At 40.7% G+C, this 20,819-nt stretch overlaps 1 protein-coding gene across 5 annotated transcripts in view; it reads left to right on the top strand.

Annotated features, from left to right (window-relative positions):
- The window catches only part of GRIK4 (glutamate ionotropic receptor kainate type subunit 4), a 689,615-nt gene that overhangs the window by 617,301 nt on the left and 51,495 nt on the right, over window positions 1-20,819 (top strand). For all 5 annotated transcript variants that reach the window (XM_020984853.2, XM_078146898.1, XM_020984864.2 and 2 more), the window contains one exon: window positions 11,963-12,076. In XM_020984853.2, coding sequence (XP_020840512.1) covers window positions 11,963-12,076 — 114 coding nt within the window. The remainder of the gene's footprint in view (window positions 1-11,962; window positions 12,077-20,819) is intronic.

Raw genomic sequence — 20,819 nt, forward strand, 5'->3', positions numbered from 1 at the left:
AAGACAGACATGAAACAGTCTTTGTTGTCAAGGAGTTTCTGTTCTCCTGGAGAGATACAATAGGTTCACAGAAAAATAAATAAGGATATTTGCAGAAATAAATACACAGTGATTGGGAGGGGCATTATTAAATGGTGGAATCAGGAAAGGGCTCTTGAAGGAAAGAACACCTGAACTGAGCCTTTCCTGAGGACAGGATTTCTAAGAGGCAGAGATGAGGAGGAAAAGCATTATGGGCAAGGAAGAGGGCCTATGCAAAGGTAGAGATGTGGGAGATGGGATGTTGTGTTCAGGGCATAATTAGCAGTTCAATTTGTAGAGTGCTTAAGGGGGAATAATATATAATAAGTCTGAAAAGTCTGAAGACTGATCACGAACGGTTTTTAATGTGATGGAGGAATTTGTTTTTTATCCTAGCAGAAATGGGAAATCATTTAAACTTCTTGAGTGGGGAGGGACATGATCAGAGCAACAGGCTTTTAAATCATAAATTTGCTAGCTGCATGGAGAGGGGAGGTCCTAAAGCAGGGATACAGGAAGACCAATTAGGAGACAATTGAAATAGTTCAAGGTTGTGCTGTGAGTAGAGAGAAAGGGAGGGATGTGAGAAATGTTGAGGAGGCAGAGTCAAAAAGATCTGGTAATTGACCAGTTATGGGGGTGAGAAAGAATGAAGGGTTGATCATGATTTCTAGCTTGTGAACCTGAGTGACTAGAAGGATGGTGTCACTCTTGACAGAAATGGGGAAATTAATAAGATTCATTGATTTAGGAGGAAAGATAATGAGCTCTGTTTTTGGAGATGTTGAGTTGGAGATGCCCATGGAATGAACAGATAGAGATGTACAGCAAGCAGTTGGAGATGTGGGACTGTAGCTCAGGAGAGAGATGAGAGAAGGCTATGTAGATACGGGGCTTGTCTATAGAGAGATGAATATTGAATCCTTGGGAATTGATGAGGCCACCATAATTGAAAATGTAGAGCAGTGGTTCTCAAAGCCATGCCACAAATTTTGCTAGGTATACCAAGACAATATGTATGTTATGTTATGTAATTACAGATAAAATAAAATATCTAAATGATTGTGTTTAACATAAATTTTACTTGCATGTTGTCTAAGTATATTTTCAAAATAAATTACATATATAAATATATATATTACATATATAGACATTACATATAAATATACATATACATATATTACATATAAATATATATATATATATAAATTTACATACATATATAAATTAACCTCAAAACATATCAAACCTTAAACTTCCAAAGAACTCAACAAAAATGGCTATTTTTATCAAAGAGAGAATGCACATGCATGAATCTCTTGGGATAGAGAGAATATGGGAGATGGCTCAGAACCGAACCCTGGTGTTCATCCACACATAGCAAGTGGGAAAAGAAGAGAATGATGTACTACCTACCTTAGGTAACATATTTTCATTTTAATAATCTTAATCTAGAAACCCTGTTAATTTGCAGTTATCCCTTCTACATCATGACTTCCCCCATTACAGTTTTGATATATCAAGTGGAGTAAGAAATTAAATGGGAATTTTGGGGGAGTTTCATGGAAGCTGCAGATGACGCATGAAGGCCAGTATATGATATAGAAAAAGTTTAGAAACTCAGAAATTCATAAAATATGTGTATAGCATTGTATAATATTAACATATTTTTATCTTTTAATACCATAATAATTCAGACTTCTTCTCTGGTATGAAGGGAGGGCCAAAAAATTTTACACGGATTTTTCAGATTGTGGGGGCACTGTGCCCCTATGTGGAATGGATAACTGTAATCTGAAGGGAATGATTGTAATGTTGGGACTTTCTGGTTGGTGGGGGAGGTGTAGTTTTTTTTTTCTTTCAGCAGACAGGAAGGACCTCTCCACCAGCACTCTGTGAGAGACTGAACCCATGTACACAAATTTACATGCACTCACTCATACACGCAGACATAGACACACACACACACACACACACGTTTCCATGTATTGATAGAATCATAAAATCTTAGCCATGGAAGATACTTAAAATGTCACACAGTTCTACCTCCACCTGAAGCATGACTATTGTCTAGAACATCGAACCCCTGCTCTATCCACTGATAGAGAATTCACTACCTTCTGAAACAGCCCATTCTTTGGATAATTCAATTTTAGAAAATTATTCTTTACATTAAGCCCAAATCTACCTCTTTATAACTGTTTATTGGTCATAATTCTGCCTTCCAGGGCCAAACAAAATTAATCTAATCTTTCTTCCACATGACACCCTTTCAAATATTTGAAGATAGTGATTATGATCCCTAAGTCTTTCTTAGGGAGCTAGGTGGTTCAGTAGATAGAATGCTGGGCCCAGAGTCAGGAAAACCTGAGTTCAAATCCAGCATCAGACACTTACTAGCTGTGTGATCTTGGACAAGTCACTTAACTTCTGTTTGCCTTAATGCCTTGGAGAAGGAAATGGCAAACCACTCCAGTATCCTTACTAGGAAAACCCCATGGCCAGTGTGGTCCATGGGGTCACAAAGAATTAGACGCGACTGAACAACAACAAAAATCTTTTCTTCCCCAGGATAAATAGCACCGATTCTTTGCACTGGCTCTTATGTAGAAGACTTTTGATTCCCTTTGTCATTTTGAATTTCCATTTCTAAATGTGTTCCAGTTTGCTGATCTTCGTCCTAAAAATTGATGTCCAGAACTGAACACAACATTCCATATATTTTCTGACCAGGGTAGACTATTGCAGGCCTATCACCTCCCTTGCTACTGGCATAATACTTCTGTTTATGCAGTCTAAGATCCTAAAGTTAATTTAGCTTCCACATTTCACTGTTGACTCATTTAAGCTTGCAGAGTATTGACTGTAGAATGGTGAAAACATTGGATTTTGGAGTTAGAAGACCCAGGTTCAAATCTCTGCTTTACCTCCAACTACCTGTGTGGTCTTTAACAAGCCATTTAACCTCTATAAAACCTTATATTCTCTTATTTGTAAAATGAAGGGTTCAGTCAAATCAGATAAGTTCTAAAGTCCCTTACAAAAATCCTGTTATCTCTAATAAAATAGATAAAATAATAATAAATTTTAAAAAAATAAAAATTTTAAAATGACCCTATTTCCCTTATGGAAGCTGAGTCCATAGCAGCTCCTTTCAGATGATACACAGTGACCTCTCCTCATCTATCACAGATTTTAAGATGGTATGGTGACTTTCTCTCTAGGTCGCCATCCACTGGTGTGTTGGGAGTGCGGGCTGGCAAGGTGATGTACTGCATGATGCACTTTGAAGTTGAATTTGCATTACTAACATTTTCTCCATCACTTTCTTAAGTATAGGCAATCATCAACACAACAAATCAAACCCTGATTTGTAGCATTTGTCTATTTTCAAAGTGTGATTGCTCAAACTGAAAATTTAACAATCGTCTCTGCTCCAGCACACTCCTGTCCTCCTTTCTGCTTTGGCCACTAGTTCCTTTTCATTAGTCACAAACAAATCCAATCTCTCCTTCTGCCTTCAGAAAGAAGAAATAATTATCAATCAGACAGGTTAAAATTTTATCAGCTGTTTCATTATTAATAGGGACAGAACTCCAGATAGTTGAACTCTCGCCTCACAACTGCATCCTAACTCTTGGGAGTTAATTGTCCTTTTCTTCCTTCTGACTGTGCAGTCTGTAATAAGCTTCTATCACACCCTCACTTTTGCCACATGCCCAAATGCCCTCTACTGCATATCCATATATATTCACATTATACCTACAGATAACAAATATAGACAGATTCACACTCAGACTTCCATGTTAGCTCACATACACACAAACACCCATGTGTTCATATGCACATATACACACATTTTCATATATTTGCACACAGGCACTCATATATCCATGGCCACATGTGCCCATATACAAATATAGATGGATTCATATGTAGACATCCACATAAACTCACAGAATATATGAACATGTATGCATACATACATGCATTTCCATATGCTCATGCACAGGCAGGCAGATATCCAGTTTCCACTTTCCATCAGCTTTTCTACTTGGCTTTGACTCTGGGAACAACATGTAGCATTCCTGTCTCCCCTTGGAATAGTCTGATCATCTGAAATTACATCCCACCTAAGACTGACTCAGGTTTTGATTTTCAACACCTTCCCAATTCACCCTCAGTTGCCTCTCCCCTGTAATTGGAGGGTGAGAGGTTAGAGCACTAAACTTCTCCCAAGATCTTCTTTTATAGACTATTAATTCCATTTTCAAACAATGTCTTTGCTTGGTTTTGATTCCAGAGAATAAGATGCCTTCAAGAGAAATATCCCCTGATGGTCCCTCCTAACCCCACCCTCTTCACTTCCTTTTGTGTGTTTTCTTTCTTAAATTGTAAGCTCCTTGAGGGCAAGGATGATGCTTTTTCTTATTTGTATCCCTAGCACTTAGCACTATGTCTGGAACTTGGTAGATACTTAATAAATGTTTATTGAATTGAATTGAATAGATCCATGCCTATGTGTATGCACACACAGTCACATGTGTGCACACCAAACACATTCTCCATTGTTTCACTCCTTCATCCACACACTCCACCTCATCCATACATCCACTACAATGTTGTTCTCAATCCATTGTTCTTTCTACTAGAGCAGGGATTCTTAACTTGGGGTTCACTGATCTTAGGAGTCAGTGAATCAATTTCAGGGATGAATTTGGATGGGAAAAAATTTCTGTTTTTCCCTGTAATTGACATCTGTTGTAACCCTATGTATTTAAAAACATTATTCTGAGCCAGACTTCATAGGCCTTACCGAACTACCAAAGAAATTTCTCTCTGTCTCTCTCTGTCTCTCTCTCTCTGTCTCTCTCTCTCTGTCTCTGTCTCTCTCTCTCTCTCTCTCTCTCTCTCTCTGAAGAACGTAGTTTCTCATGTATTCCTTCCATAAGGTACCGTACTCATAAGGAAGCCTTTGCCCATTGCTAATGTCCATGTTACCCTTGAAAAGGAGGGAAGCAAGGCAAGGCTGTTTGAACACGGCCATCCTCGTGTACGTACTCCCCAACATTCTTCCCCTCCCCCAGTGATTCCCAATATTACTGAAGCTTACACCCTTATTTTGCTGGTTTCACAGCTACCTGCTACCCCCTATTGGATTGTTCCGTTTCTAAAAATCATCACCTCAACAAAAAATTAAATTAAAATGAATGTTGAGAATCACCATACCATAACGAGGTGGCTAAACTAAAAATAATTACCCCTACCCCTACCTTCCAACCTCCTGATACGGTGAAGGAAGGGGGACAGGCAGCTGGGGAATGCAAAAGTAGCATCAGCAGAGAACATCTCTTTTACGTTTTTGTGGCCCATTTGGGGAGGCATGTCCATTTGCCAGTGCATAGGAAAACACTGCCAAGATGTGTAATGAACCTCCTCTGAAGACTTGACCAAGGCTATTTGCAACAGGACTGGAAAGCCCCATGCAAATGTACACAGGGTCCTTATGGCTCAGCTTTACCATGTCAGCATTCAGATGGAATTACTTTAAAACCAAGTAATTGTTAAGTGGTTCTTGGAATTTTATAGAAATAGCTTTAAACCTGTGAACAAAATTTGTGATTCTGTCATTCCACGTTTTGTCCTTTCTGCCTTGTGTGTTTGTTTTGTTTTACAGAACAGGTATTTCTCATCATACTGCTCCCCAACCTGCCTTGTAACAAAGGAAAACAAGTGATACAGCTGATTTTCAGCCATTAGAGCTATTAAAGCTGATATAACATATGCAACATTCCATATCCATAGTCACCCACCTCTCTAGTGAAAGAAGGGAAGTGTGTTTAATCATCTGGCATTCAGAACCAAGACATTTTGTGTTGGTTTGTTTTATTTTTGCCAAAAGAGAGAAATTTTAAAATAATTGCCATAATCTGTCACATCTGTCATAATTGTCATAATATGCCGACATGCTTTCTCTGAGTGAATTACTAGGGCAATTTTTCTCCCTCTGTCTCTCTTTTCTCTCTCTGTCTCTATCTGTTTCTGTCTGTCTCTGTCCATCTCTCTCTGTCTCTGTCACTTTTTCTCTCTTCTCTCTCTGTCACTTTTTTGTCTCAATGTCTCTGTGTCTCTCTCCCTCTTTCCCTCCCTCACTCCACTCACTCTTTCTCTCTCTTCTTCCTCCCTCCCTCTCTTTAGTATTTTATTGATCCCTTTTGGAGTATGCTGTGTTTCATTTGTTTGTTTTTGCCTCTTCTTTCATTGGGAAACCAGAGGAACTTGGAGGACAGATTTCAATTTGCTAAGTTGATTTGGTATTACTGTTTTTCCCATTTAGATAGTTGGAGGGATATGGGAGATAATGCATTTCTGTCTCCCATTATCAGTGTTCAAATACCCTTTTCCTATCTTCTTCATCTTCTTCATTCTATTCATGTAGGTCCAAAAAATAGTTCATTTTTGCTGGCAGGAACCTTCTCATACATACACAAGGTTAATTTTCTCTGAGACTAGGGAAGTTGTTTTGGGGGGTTTTTTTCCCCTTCTTCTTCTGTCTGCAATTAGGTGCTTCTTTGCAACTGGGCTATAATGCTTCCTATTGCACTGGATGGGTCTGTGTGGTTGACTCATCTTTTTGGCATGCTTCATCATGCCCTGTACACCACAGCCTCTGTCCTTGCCTTTGACAAGCAGATAATGTAGGAACAGAATAGTCCTACAGATAATTTCCAAAATATATGAGCCAGCAATCTTTGAATCAGAGCTTCCTACACTAAATAGCGTATTGATTCATTTGATAACAGTGATTAGCAGTCTCTCAGAGAAATACAAAATCAGTACCATGAGTCATCCATATTTTTTCCATTTTTATTAAGAGCAAGTCTGCAACTTGGTTTCTTGTAGTTCTGGCCTCATTTTATTGTGTCTGCTAACCCATGTTTAATCAAGTGGCTGGTTTAACTGATGGAGCACCAGATTGGAAATTAAGAACTTTTTAACTTACTGTGTGACCTTCCCCAATGAGCTGGCTCTCTCTATGCCAAAATTCCCTTATGGATAAAATGGGGGTCATAATGTCTGTCCTCTCTTCACTTCTTCAGAATTTGGTGAGACCCAGTGTCGTTTGTGTAAAGTCTCTAAGGGTGGTGATTATTCAAGGCTGATTGCCTCATTGACAGAGTATCCAGGCCCTTCGTTTCACCTTTGATCTGACTCATCAGTCCTTCTACAATAGGGGGTAGCAGAAAAGTAAACAAATAACAATGCTGAAATTTAAAGCTTTGGGGGTTTTTGTGAATAATTCTTGGATCAAGTTGAGTATGCTTGTGACTTGGAGAAGACAGAAAGAGAAATGAATGGGTAAAGTAAATTTGGGATTATCTGGAGATTTCAATGATCTAGGCCTCTTACAAATAGGCCATATTCAACTGTTGTGCAGTCTGTGGTCTGGGGGATCCTCTAAGACTCTAAGCTTACATTGACCAAGTCCCTTCTTGGGGGTCAACCCCAAAAGGATCATTCCCTCTCCGACTCGTTGCCCAATTGACATAACTCTAGGAAAATCTCTAAATATCGTTGTCATTCACCCCAAAATGAGTAACAGAGAACTAGTTCTTATGCCTACATCCAATGTAACAAAGTATTTGGATAGCACAGCCTTTGTTTTACTTCATGAAAATGAGAAAAATACAAAGGACTCCAGGGACCCATAGACAAAACCCTTTGGAGGGTGGAGATGAGAATAGGTTTGTGATTTCATCTGTTTGGGGGATGGGGTAAAGAACCTCCCTCTACCAATGCATGTCAGTAAGGGTTCTGCAACACAATCTTAGAAGTCATAGTCTTATACTAATCTTAGAACTTTGCCTATGGCACTGACCAGTTCAGGACTTGCTCAAGTTTGTATAGCCAATATGAATCAGAGGTGTGCTTTGAACCCAGGGCATCCTGATTCTGAGGTCAGCCTTGTCTCCACTACCATGCTTTGCATAGAAGCATGTGAGAAAGCAGTGAAATAACTCACTAGCTCCCCTAGGGAGGGAGCTGAATTCAGGGTTTCTATTGGGGTAACTATCTGACATTCTTGTGAATCCCTAGCCTTTCCTCAGTGTGCTACATGGTCTCTCCGAGGCTCATAATGTCACGCTCTGGTTTGGATTCTCCCCAGAAGGCAAATACTTTGGGCTACTGAAGAAGAAATCCCATTTATATCAGATCTACACTGTTCAAATAACTTGGCTTTTTTCTTGAAATGGGTTGCGGTTCAGGAGCTATGTGGGTGATTCTTTCCTCTCTCCAAGACACAAATCTGTCCTCTTGAATCTCCACGATGCATTTGAAAATCTTTTTTCTCTCTAGAAAGTCTGTCTGATCCCGTAAGTCTTGAACTTGGGGCTCCCCCATGAGTTGACCCCCAAAAGCAGGCACTTCCTGGAATATCTCTCTTCTCTCTGGACATTAGGTTAGATTCTCAGATAATGCAACTCAGGGCATTAAAAAAAAATCCTCATCCCCACAAAAATTTAGGGTTCATGAAAATTGCCCTGAATTGCACGTTCAGGCTGAGCAGGCACTCATGCCCATGTCTGCCTTGGTGATGGACTTCTTGTCTCTCTTATTTTTATTGACGTATTTTTGTTTTTATACCACACTCATTTTCCAAATAGCTCCCTCCCCCCCTCCCCTATTCTTGAGACAAATATTAAAAAAGAAAGAGGAAAAAAAGCAATTCATCAAAATGAACCAACATAGAGACTGTGTCAGGCAACTAAACAGCATAGTGAATAGAATGTTGGACCTGGAGTCAGGAAGACCTTAGTTCAAATCCAGCCTCAGACACTGCCTCAATTTTCTCATCTATAAAATAGGGGTGATAATAGTACCTCTCTATCAGAATTGTTGTGTAAATAAAATTACATATTTGTTCTGTGGACAAAATGAAATTATATTTGTAAAGTATTTCACAAACCTTAAAACACTATGTAAATGCTATTTATTATTATTTACAATGTTTCGTGTCCATGGTCCCTCATCTCTACAGTGAAGGGAGAGTGGTGCATTTTCTTAGTTCTTCTCTAGTTTATAATGTATTTTTGCAGGAGATCCATAAGTGTTCCAGTCACTCCCATCTCCAAAGCTTAGGAAGTCTGCTCTCTCAGGCCCCAGGCAAGTAGAGGCCATTCGGGTGACTCTGCCCCAAGTCAGCCATTCCCAGTTGCTGGGTGAGGAAAGAGGCAGACAGAGGTTTCACTTCCCACAGGACCAGGCCCCCTCTGCTGCCCAGGGGAAAGGAATCCAAACGTTACCAAGCTGATTTGTTTGCTCACTTTTTAGACCACAGGAAGGAGGGACTCCTTGGACACAAATCTGTCCTCTGGAATCTTCAGCAAGCCAGTCATCTTGGAAGCAGCCTTATTCCCATGGAACCAATCATGAATTCTGTATCCCCTGTGCCAGATGCCAGTAGCCATGCTCATGTCTCCATGGAAAGGTGCCCCACTTAATGCTTCGAAACAAAGGCCCTCTTCCCATAAGCTTATCACATTTAATTAAGAGAGCTCATTAAATGGATCAGGGATTTCCTTGATCAATCCCTCTTATTTGTTTTATTTATTTGTTTGTTTGGTTGTTTAGCTTTTACAAAGGAGTATTTACTTCAAAGATATAGCAAAAAGTACAAACATTTTCCCCAAAAACCAGGGGGAGGGGGAAGGGATACTCCTTACTATACCACCTCCCTTTCTGAGGAGATAGGCTCATACTTCAATTCGCTTCACCCCATTGACTTCATTTAAAAATATGGCACAGTCACTAGGTGGGCTTACAACTCAGCTATGCCTGGACTAGGTCCTGAAGGCTTTCCCTCAGGCCCTTGATGCTGGACTGGCTGACTGCTAAACCTAGCATAGACTTCACTCCTAGACCTCCTGGTGGCTTCCTCTTCCAACGTTTTGAAGTATACAAGGATGTAGCCATCTCAAATGTCTTTCACCTACAAGAAAGAACAAACACTGGGGCAAAGAACCGAGGCCCTTATTTATAGGCCACATGTTGGTCCCAGGTGGGAAGGAATTATATCAAGCCCTTACCTGTTTTATTTTTTTTAATTAAATTGTACTTTCAGATCTACATTCTTTCTCCCTCTCCACCCCCATTGAGAAAGCAATGTGAATGTCCTTCCCTCCAGAAGCAGTGATCATTATCTGCTATCCTTTCAATCAGGGAGCTGACCTCTACCTGATGAAGAAGTCCACTTTACCCTTCCTCTACAAATTATTTAGGGCCAATGGCCCTTCTCTATCTGAGTGATGTTTCCTAAGCCAAGTTTGGGAAGTTGGCTGAGCTCTGGGGCTTTGGGTTCATAAAGACTGGTTACAAGAAGCCTGGTGAGCTCATGGGAGAGCACTCCAAATACAGAAGGAAGGATTTAAGTTAGATATAAACTTTGCTACAGTGAGGTTTGTTAGTCTTTTGAAAGAAGTGATTGACAGAGACTAGAGAATCTCCTTCCCCAGGTGTCCTTAAAAATACCTAATACCAAGATGCTAGAAACAATCTCCAGATGAAGCAGGTAAAGTGGCTATAATGAATGGGTTTAGTCCCTTGGCATTGCAGGGAGGTCTGTGCATCACAAATTCTTGTTATTTTGCACTGTCCAAAGGGTGGTGAGTAAGAAGTGTGGGGTGGTGCTCTTTCTGTTCCAGGACACGGAATTTATACTTCACCTTTTACTTTCAGGCACATGTTGTAGACTGAGCAGTGAACCAGAAGTAAAAAGACCTGGGTCCTAGTCTTAGCCTTGCTATTAACCAGTTGGGTGTTTCCCTTTATTTTTCTGGGCCTTGGTTTCCTCATCTGTAAAATCTGTAAAATGAGAGGTTTGGACAGAGGTTCCCAATCTTAGTTGGCCTACTGTCCCCTTTTTTAAAAAATTACTTAGCACCCCCTCAAAAATCTACTTTCTTTAACCCTTTAATGGTTTTTTATTTGAATCATTTCAAAAAATATATAAAATGTATTTTTAAATGACACATCTTAAATTTAATAATTGTTGATCTGTGGGGTTTTTTCCTGCATTGAACCATATAGAATTGTATTGTAAACAAGTCATTATACCCATATAGTCCAGCCAATGTATGCTGGACTTCCTGACAATGTGCACCATGCTGGCCTGCCAACACTTGTTTGTTAAGACCTGTCAGCAGACTTGACCACTGATGAGTTATAATTGTGTGTTTATTTGGAAAATAATGTAATCACTATGACTTTAACTCTGTTGCACCACAGATGAAACATATATGAATGGTTTTTCAAAATTTTCATATCTTCTCTTCTTTCCTTATGTTTCCACCACTCCCTTATTTTTATTCAATGCCCCCCCCATTGCACCCGAGGCTACTACTGTCCCTCTCATCATTGCAGCACCCACAGAGGGGGTATCACCCACTTTAGGAACCTATGGGACTAAATGACTTCTAAGGTTCCTCCCATTTCTATAATTCTGTGATTCATTGGGGGGCTAACCAACTCCATATAACTTGCTAAGCACCTATGTTCTAAATTATTAAAAAAAAAAATCCTAGTGTCCTACCTTCCAGGTTTCCCTAAAGACCTCTCTTTGACCTCCTTACCTTTTGGACAACTGTCTTCAAAGCAAGATGCTTTTGATTCTTTTTGTGTAGTTCTGGAAATTTGAGTAAAAGTGATTTACTGTTCTAACTCTACTTGAGCATGCATTTGGACACGTGAAGAACTCCTGTAGGTACTTGGGAGCCAGATTATGCCTAGCGGAGGAGAAAATCTCAAGGTACTACCAGAGTTAGGAGGATTCCTGGGAGCCAAGAAATAGAAGCCTCTCAGCATGTGGATCTGATCCCCTACCTTCCCTCTCCATTCATGTGGGTCAGCCTCACTCATTGTCTCTGTCTTTATTTTTTTATAGAAAGCAGATCTGGCAGTAGCTGGTCTCACTATTACAGCCGAAAGGGAGAAGGTGATCGATTTCTCCAAGCCGTTTATGACTCTGGGAATTAGTATTCTTTACAGGGTTCATATGGTAAGAGACTTATTTTATAAGCATTTATGTCATTAAAGTTATTTGCATGCAAACACACAGTTATATGGTAATAATGAATGACTCATGGAAATATTTAAGTTTCAGACTGAAACACAAATGTGCTGGGCTATTTTTTCTTCTGTCAGCTGTGTGGACAAGCAGCCGGAATGAGAAATCTCACTTGTGGGCTTTTCTACATTAATTGCTTCCTCCTCTTTGAAAAGGGGATGGCCAACAAGGATGCTGAAGTACTTAGTACATAATGAGGGTGTGATTTGGTCCCATTACTCATTCTGTTTCCTCTAGTAGAAGAACCATGACCTTGAAAGCTTTTATCCCAAAGAACTCATGCAAGTATCCCCTCCCCTCAACCCCAGGTCTTTCCTTATCCCCAAGCTTCCAGGATAACTTACAATACATGGCAATTGAACATGAAACCATTTTGCCTGCTGTTATCTGATCAAATAACTTAGAGCTGAAGGGGACCTTAAGGGTCACCCTCCCACCCAGTCACCTATCTTACAGATGAAGAAACTATGGTCCTGAGCCACAATATCACGTGGCCATTGGTATGAAGAAGGCAAACTTGAATTCAAACTAGATCCTCAGACTCCAAGTTCAGTGCTCATCCCATTTCCCCATCGTCCACCCTAAAGGAGGCCAAATAGTCTCATATAATCCAAAACGGCAGATAATCCAAACATCCTTTCTATTTTCTTTTCTAACAGGGTTTACTTTTGTAATGATGCTTTACAAAGTGAATATTAAAGAGAATTTGTGTTGTTGGAACACATACCAATTGGTGGGAAATGAAGGTGTTTTATCCTGAGATAGCTTGGCTAGATGGACTTCGAAGATTTAAGCATGGTGTCTCACTCCCAGAGAGTGATATAGGGGCACTGATAACCTCTCTTCAGACCAAAAGTATGCTGGGTAACATAGGAAAGGCATGGCAGAATTAAGCATCGGCCATGTATAATCCACCAAGTAGATAATCCTTAAGCAGATAACTAAGAGTTGACTTTATATAGTTATCTTTTTGAGCCAGAAAAGCCTCTTTTTCATTCTATTATCCAAAAAGGCTCATTATGGACACTGTTCATATGGATTTCATTGCTACTTTGTACTGTCTGCTGCCAGTCATTTGAGGTACATGGTGCCAGGGCACTTATGGACCATGCCAGTTTTCAGCTAGGTGTAAGAAAGATCCAGAACCAAAAAGGCAGCCTGTCTAAAATGCTTCTAATCTCCACCTCCTACAGAATGCGCTTCCAGGAGCACATTCAGGAAACAGGGTGTCACTAGCCCCCAAATTTTGTTCTTAAGAGAACAGTGAAGGGTCTCAGTTTATAGTTCCCAGCCCAGCTTGTGCTCCAAGTCTCTGGCAGCTGCTGAGACAATATCTGAATTGAATAACAGCCTGACCATAAGCAGGAGAGAGCCCTTTCTTATCCCATAGCCAAGCTTGAGCTCAACTGCCCAAATAGGAGCCATCCATATGCTACCACATCCACTTCAATTCCTGAGCTAACTTGGAAGGGAATGTCAAGCAGTCTGGAAGAAGAAACATTGTAGAAACTCAAAGGGCACCTGAACTACAGAAGGCAGGATTTGTTTGCATCTAGCTCTCATTTGGAGGCATATGTGGATTATCATAGAATCATAGCATATTGAAGTAGGAATGGACCTTAGAGATTACCTGGGAGGATCAAAGGGATATAGACTCCTAGTTGGAAGAGACCTTGGCCAATGACTTAGTATAATAGGTGAGAAACCAAGGACCAAGCAGATCTTGCTCCAGGTCACATAGCTGATATCTGGTAAAGCTAAAACTCACACCCAAGTACTCTAACTCCAAATCTAGTGCCATTTTCCCACTGTGCCTATTCCCCCTCCTCCCTCATCTCAATACTGCAATTATCTGCTTTATGGATTATACCGTACGCATTTTTTTATCCCTCTTGGTGAACTTCTTTAGAGCCCCGTTTCATATTGCTCAAAGTACTTTTATGTATGTTCTGTGTGTTCCCACGTGTAAGGTATTGTCTCCATTTTAGTAATAAAACACCAAGAAGACTGAGTCCAAGTCCATCTTGTCCAAGGTCTCATTAGATCCTAACAAGAATCCTTTGGTGGCAGGTGATGTTATCCCTGTTGGCCCATCCTTCATCACTGAGTAACCTCTCTTCTTATGAGGTCCATGTTATTCATGTTTACCACCCAATCAAAATCCTGGTAGCCGTTTCCTTCCTAAATAAGTTCAATGCTTTGCTCGCAATTTTTCTCTCCTCCCCAACTCCTGTCTTCATACAAAGGGATTTCAGCACATATACTAATTTCTCCCTCAAATACCATAACCACTCAGTTTCCCAACCTATTCACCTCCCATAAGCTACTCCTCCACCCCACCTTAGCCACACACAAAGGTGGTCATAACCTTGATCTTGCCATCATCACCCACAAATATACCTCTGTGTTCAAGAATTCTGAAATCCCTTTATCATAGTCTATTGGCCTTTCACCTTTCCCTCTGACTTCCTGTACAAAACCCTACTCTTCATCTGCACTGTGACCTCCAGCTCCTTGACTCCTCAATTCTCTCCCAGGCCATCTTCCATGCACTAGTCACTCTCTCTTCTTCCTGCCCCACCCCATTTGAGTCTTTGGTGGATCGATTCAATTCTACTCTTTCCTCTTCTCTTGAATCCCTATCCCCTTTATCATATCTCCAATTATGCCCAGCCAAGCCTTAGCCTTGGATCACTCCCACCATTCTTTGCCTTCAGTCCTACACATGTAGGTCATTGAAGGTGGAGAAAACCACACAACTGTTAAGACTGGATGCACTATAAATTTATGTTACACATCAACTGGGCCCTCACTGCTGCTAGGCAATCCCTTTACACTTTCCTTATCAACTCACTATCCCATTCTCCACAATGGCTCTTCCAAATCTTTTCATCCCTCCTCAAACGTTCCATGGCTCCACCTCTCCCAACTCTCTCAGCTCAGATACTTGCCTTACATTTCATGGGGGGGAAAATGAGACCATTTGCCATAAGCTCCCTCTTGCCCTTCTTCCTCATCTCTTGCCACTCAGATACCTCTGCCACTTTCTCCTCCTTCACCCCTGTTTCCTATAATAAAATGGTCTTACTCCTTACCAAGGCTCTTTCATTGCCCCTCTGTCATCCTTATTCTTTCATTTATTTTCAGTCTCTCCTTGTCTATTATTCCCTTTTTTTTGGCTGCCTACAGACATGCCTATGTCTCCCTCATCTTGAAAAACCCTCACTTGATCCTTCTATCCACTCTAGCCTATATTTCTTTGTCCTTCGTAGTTAAACTCCTCAAAAAGGCCATCTACAATAGGTGCTTCCACTTTCTTCTCACTGTCTTCTTAACACCTTACAATCCTACTTCTGATATAACCATTCCACCACACTACTCTCCCCAAGGTTATTAATGATCTCTCAGTTGTCAGATCCAATGGCCTTTTCTCAGTCCTCATTCTCCTTGACCTCTCAGTAGCCTCTGACACTGTTGATCACTCCTCCTTGATGCTCTCTTCTCTCTAGGTTTTTGGGGGACCACTCTCTCCTGCTTCTCCTTCTACCTTTCTAACCACTCCTCAGTCTCCTTTGCTGAATCTTCCTCCAAATCATACCCTTTAACCCTAAGTATCCCTCAGGGTTGGCTCCTGGGTCCTCTTCCCTTCTCCCTCTATACTACTTCACTTTGTGATCTCATCAGCTCCCATGGATCTAATTACCATCTCTATGCTGATGATTCTCAAATCTGCTTTCCTGCCCCAACCTTTCTGCTGATCTCTTATCTCTCATCTCCAGCTGCCCGTGGACGTCCAGTACGTACTTAAACAATATATCCAAAACAAGATTTTTTCACCCTAAATCCTCCCCCCACCCCCTACCTTCCCCATTACTGAAGAGGGAAACACCACCCTCCCAGTCCCTCAAGCTTACAACCTAGAAGTCATCCTGGCTTCCTCATTAAATCTCCCTCCAATCCCCATCCAAGCCATTGCCAAAGCCTGCTGATTTCACTTTTGCATCATGTCTCAAAAATGCCAACTTCTGTCCTTTGACACTGTCCCTACTCTGGTGCAGACCATCATCGCCTTGTACCTAGATTAATGCAATAGATGCTGGTGAATCTGCCTGCCTCAAGTCTCTCCACACTCCAATACATCCTCCATTCAGCCACTAGAGTGATTTTTTTCCCCTAAAGCACAGATCCAATCATGTCATTCCCCTACTCATAAACTCCTATCATCTCCAGGATCAAATACAAAATGCTCTGGTTTACATTAAAAGCCCTTCATAACCTAGCCCCTCTTACCTTTCCAGTCTTCTTACACCTCACCCCCCCCCTCCATGCACTCTTTAATCTAATGACACAGGCCTCCTTGCATTTATTCTGTCTTCCACTCCTGGACCACTCCCCCTCCTCCACTCCAACTACTGACCAGCTTGGCTTCAAGTCCCCATCAAAATTCCACCTTCTACAGGAAGCCTTCCCCAAACCCTCTTAATTGCAGTGCCCTCCCTCTGTTAATCATCTCCTATTTATCACAAATAGAGTTTGTTTTGTCTGTATATATTTGTTTGTATGTTGTCTCCTTCATTAGGTTGTAAGCTCCTTGAGGTCAGGGATTGTCTTTTGCACCCCTCCCTTTTTTAAAAATCTCCAATACTTAGCACAGTGCCTGGAACAGCGTAGGCACATAATGTTTATTGATTGAGTGATTTTACAAATGGGGAAACTGAGGCACAGACAAAAATGACTTGCCCCAGGTCATATTTTTGACTTAGTGGAAGAGTAACAGTGAAATCTAGGTCTCCTGACCTCTAGTAATAATAACAATATGAAAATAAGAGTAATAATGATAATTAGCATTTATATAGTACTTTGAGATTTACAAAGCACTTTGCATATATTATCTCATTTAAACCTCCTAATAACACTGAGAATTAGGTGCAAGTATTATTACTATTTTATATATGAGGAAACAGGCTATTATAAAAGGTTCTATGACTTGCCCAAGAGAGCATAGCTGGTAACAGTGGAGGGATATAAAGCACAGTCTGACTCCAGGTCCACTACTCTACGTACTAGGCTACATGGCCTCCCAGTATGATAGGATTTCTACTGCACTACCCTTCCAATTGATACCTGGGACACTACATTTATGGAATGTCAATGAATGTTTAGCACCCTTTCCCATGTTCCTACTCTATAGACCCCTATCTTTGGCACTCAAGGCTTATTTTTAAAAATTAGACATTCCATCTCTATTTTCCAATATTTGATAGCTTTGTTCAGAGACAATACATGCATAAGAAATGGTTTAAGAACACCTCCAAGATACAAAAATGTGTACAAACCATTGTAATGCAAACAGTCAAAGGCACCTCAGTGCTATCAGATTAAAGGAAAGATCACAATGGGGCGGAATTAATCATGGAAAGCTTCCAAGTACAGCTGACTTTTAAAATGTAAAATGATGATAATATAGGCCTAAAGAGAACAGAAAGATAATGTGAGACAGGAAAAAAAATCTTGTAACATATTTGCTAAGAAACCAGCTTTTTCTTACTTTTAAAAATACTGTATCTGGCTGAACTAATGTTTTGTGCCGTGAAAACTATGTGGTCCTTTGTAAGACATGAATGACATGGCCCTTTTAAGGGAGACCTTAGCTGGACTCTATTGTGTGAATGTCAGGATGTGATAAACCACAGTCTGATTGAGGCTGGGAAGAGAGGTTTCATTCTGATCAGGTTATGAAAGAAATGAGGGAACTAACATCTCTTACGTGCTATAAGCTGATTTAATTCCATGAAATCACATCTTTCATGAGCCGGAAGGGACACCAGACATTGTCTGGTCCAGCGCTCTCATTTTGCAGTTGAGGAAACTGAGACCCAGCGAAGTGAAATGACTTGACCAAAGTCATACTGGTAGTGAGAAGAAGGAGAGGTGTTTGAGCCCAGATCACAGAACCATAGTCCCCGAGCTGAAAGGGACATTAGTCCAATCCCTTCATTTTACAAAGCAAGAAACTGAGATGTGAAAAGTCATCAAGTACTCTGAATCCATATCTTTCCTATACTCCAAGCTGCCTCAGGCACACGAAGCTTTGACTAGTTTGCTAATTTTAATTTAACACCTCAAATGACTTGAAATAAGCAGGGAAGGAAGAGTTAGTGGAAACAAGTAGCAAGCAACCTTATATAAGCTGGGGAGAGAAATAGAAGCATGTAGCTTGCTAAGCTTGGTTTTTACCTCAATTAGGCAGAAAGGGAGAGTAATTCTGGGCTAGCAAATCTAAGGAGAGCATGAATCTTAGGTAATGGAGTGTTCATAGGAATACCTAACATGAGGCAGAGTTCATTCATTCCTTTATTCATCTATCCAACTAATATTTCCTGAGGGCCTACTATGGTAAGGCACTGCACAGGTTGCTAGGAAGAGGACATCTTTGGGCTGTCTAAGCTGAGGCATTTTACCACGTTAGAGGGAAAACCAAATTGGGTTAGGTTCTGTTGGAGAGGGGGGAAAAAAAAGTTAATAGAAATAGCTAAGACTAAGCAGTTTCAGATTCTGTCATGAGTAACATTTAGAGTCTGAGTCAGTGTGTGACTCAGTTAAAGTTATATGGAAATATGATCTCTCTAATCCCATAGGGTTAAGTTAATGAAGTTAAAGTTTATTAGATAGGTGCTTAATATTATCTTTTGTAAACTTGTTCTAATCGGCAACTCTCAGAGATTCAATATGTAGAGCCAGAAAGGACCCTAAAGAATATTTATTCCAGTCTTCTCAGTTTACAAATGAGGAAACTGAGGCTTAGAGAGATGAATTGGCTTATCCAGCATCACACAGATAATGATTAGCATAGTCAGACTTGGTCTACTCAAAATTCTTTCACTATGCCAAAATGCCTCCTAATAGATAGTGATATCTCAGATTTCAGGGAAATGTACAGGAAATCTCATGATTAGCTCTGTCTCACTATGGAATGGACCAACTCAAAAGGTAGTAGATGCCTCACAACTGGAGGTTTCCAAGTGTGGATATCTACTTTGCCAGAACTGTTGTAGAAAGGATTACTGTTTAGGTATGGATTGGATTAGAAGACCTCTGAGATCCATTCCTACTCTGAGAAACAGGTCACAGAGGAAGCTGTCCCACGTCCTGAGGGTTGGCATTGTATGTCGGTCACCTCATGATGAAAACTACACAGCCAGAAGTAATAGTAAGGGCAGGAGACCACATGGTTTCTTTTACAAACCAGTCATTCCGCCTTGCCCCTGGTTTCACAGCAGCAAAGAAATGCCTGGGTTCCCTGAAGGGAACCCTAACAATCTGAGGGCCAAAGAATTGAACCAACAGCTTGAGAGAGCCACATGGAAGAGACTTTGTCTTTCTTCAGTCTCCTGTCCTATTTTCTTGGGAATGAGGATAATACAATGACAGATGGCTCAGTCTGTTCGAACACATGCTCGGCTCTAGCTTGGGCTGAGCTGGCCACCAGGGCAAACAGACTGCTCTTGCTTCTGGCTGTTGGCAGGACCCATAGAATGAGTAGCCTATCCACCTGAGGCTTCCCAGGACTCGAGATGTTAAAACATCTCTGGACCAGGATGAGCTGAGCTTCCAACCTGGTTAGATTAATAGTCTCAAAAGCATGAGATCTATGGATTCCCCACACATCTTTTATGTACCCGGGAGCAGGCACGTAAGTCATGTGAAAAGGACATAACTGTCCCCACACACTAGCTCTTTTTTTTTCTTGAGGTCATAGAATTTAGACCTGAAAGAGACCTCACAAGTCATCTAATTCAACCCTCTCATTTTACAGAAAGGGAAATTTAGGCCTGAGGAGATTAAGTGACTTGCCCAAGGTCATAACAATATAGTGTTCAAAGGAATATATTCTAAATACATTCCAAGACATGGAGGCTTGCCATGATTTTGATGGATGCAGGCAATTCTCTAATAGGCATGTAAATGAGTAGAAGGGAACCATGGCATGGATAAACCAAAACAGCAGTTAATCCAGAAGATATTTGTATTTGGCTCTGGGATGCAAGGTACGGTCTCTTTTTTTTTTTCCCTCAGATTTGCCTTCCTAATTATATTTTGCTCAGGATATTACATAATAGCATAATGCTTATATTCCCCAAGTTCACCCTGACTGATGATGGGAAGAGGCATCTGGCACAAATAACCTACCAAGTGGATAACCCACATACAGTAAATTGGGGGTTGGGAATTTTAGGGAAGTTATGGAATAATCTTCCTGTGAGGTCTTTTAAAATCCCTGCTATATAAAATTCATGTTATCATGGTATCATAGATTTAGAACTGGAGAGGACCTTAAATAACACCTCATCCAAGTCTTCCATTTTATGGATGAAGAAATTGGGGCCTAGAGAGATTAAACAATTTTCATTTGGGTCATAGGACTGTTGACCGAGAGCTGGAAAGGTTCTTTGGAGGTCATTTAGTCCAATCTCCTCATTTTCCAGATAAGGAAACTGGGATGAGGGTGGTTAAGTCCAAAGGTCACACAGATTTCAGCCCAGGTCCTCGGACTCCCATTGTCCGCTATACCATCTTGCCTCTGATTTTTGATATCATTCCAAGTCATGTTGGTGTAAGCAGTCCCATTATCCAACAACACAAGAACACAAGAAGATTGCCACGTTCTTTGTTG

Source organism: Phascolarctos cinereus, unplaced genomic scaffold (genome assembly GCF_003287225.1).
Source record: "Phascolarctos cinereus isolate Bilbo 61053 unplaced genomic scaffold, phaCin_HiC Scaffold_726;HRSCAF=1367, whole genome shotgun sequence".
In the NCBI taxonomy this organism is placed as follows: Eukaryota; Metazoa; Chordata; class Mammalia; order Diprotodontia; family Phascolarctidae; genus Phascolarctos; species Phascolarctos cinereus.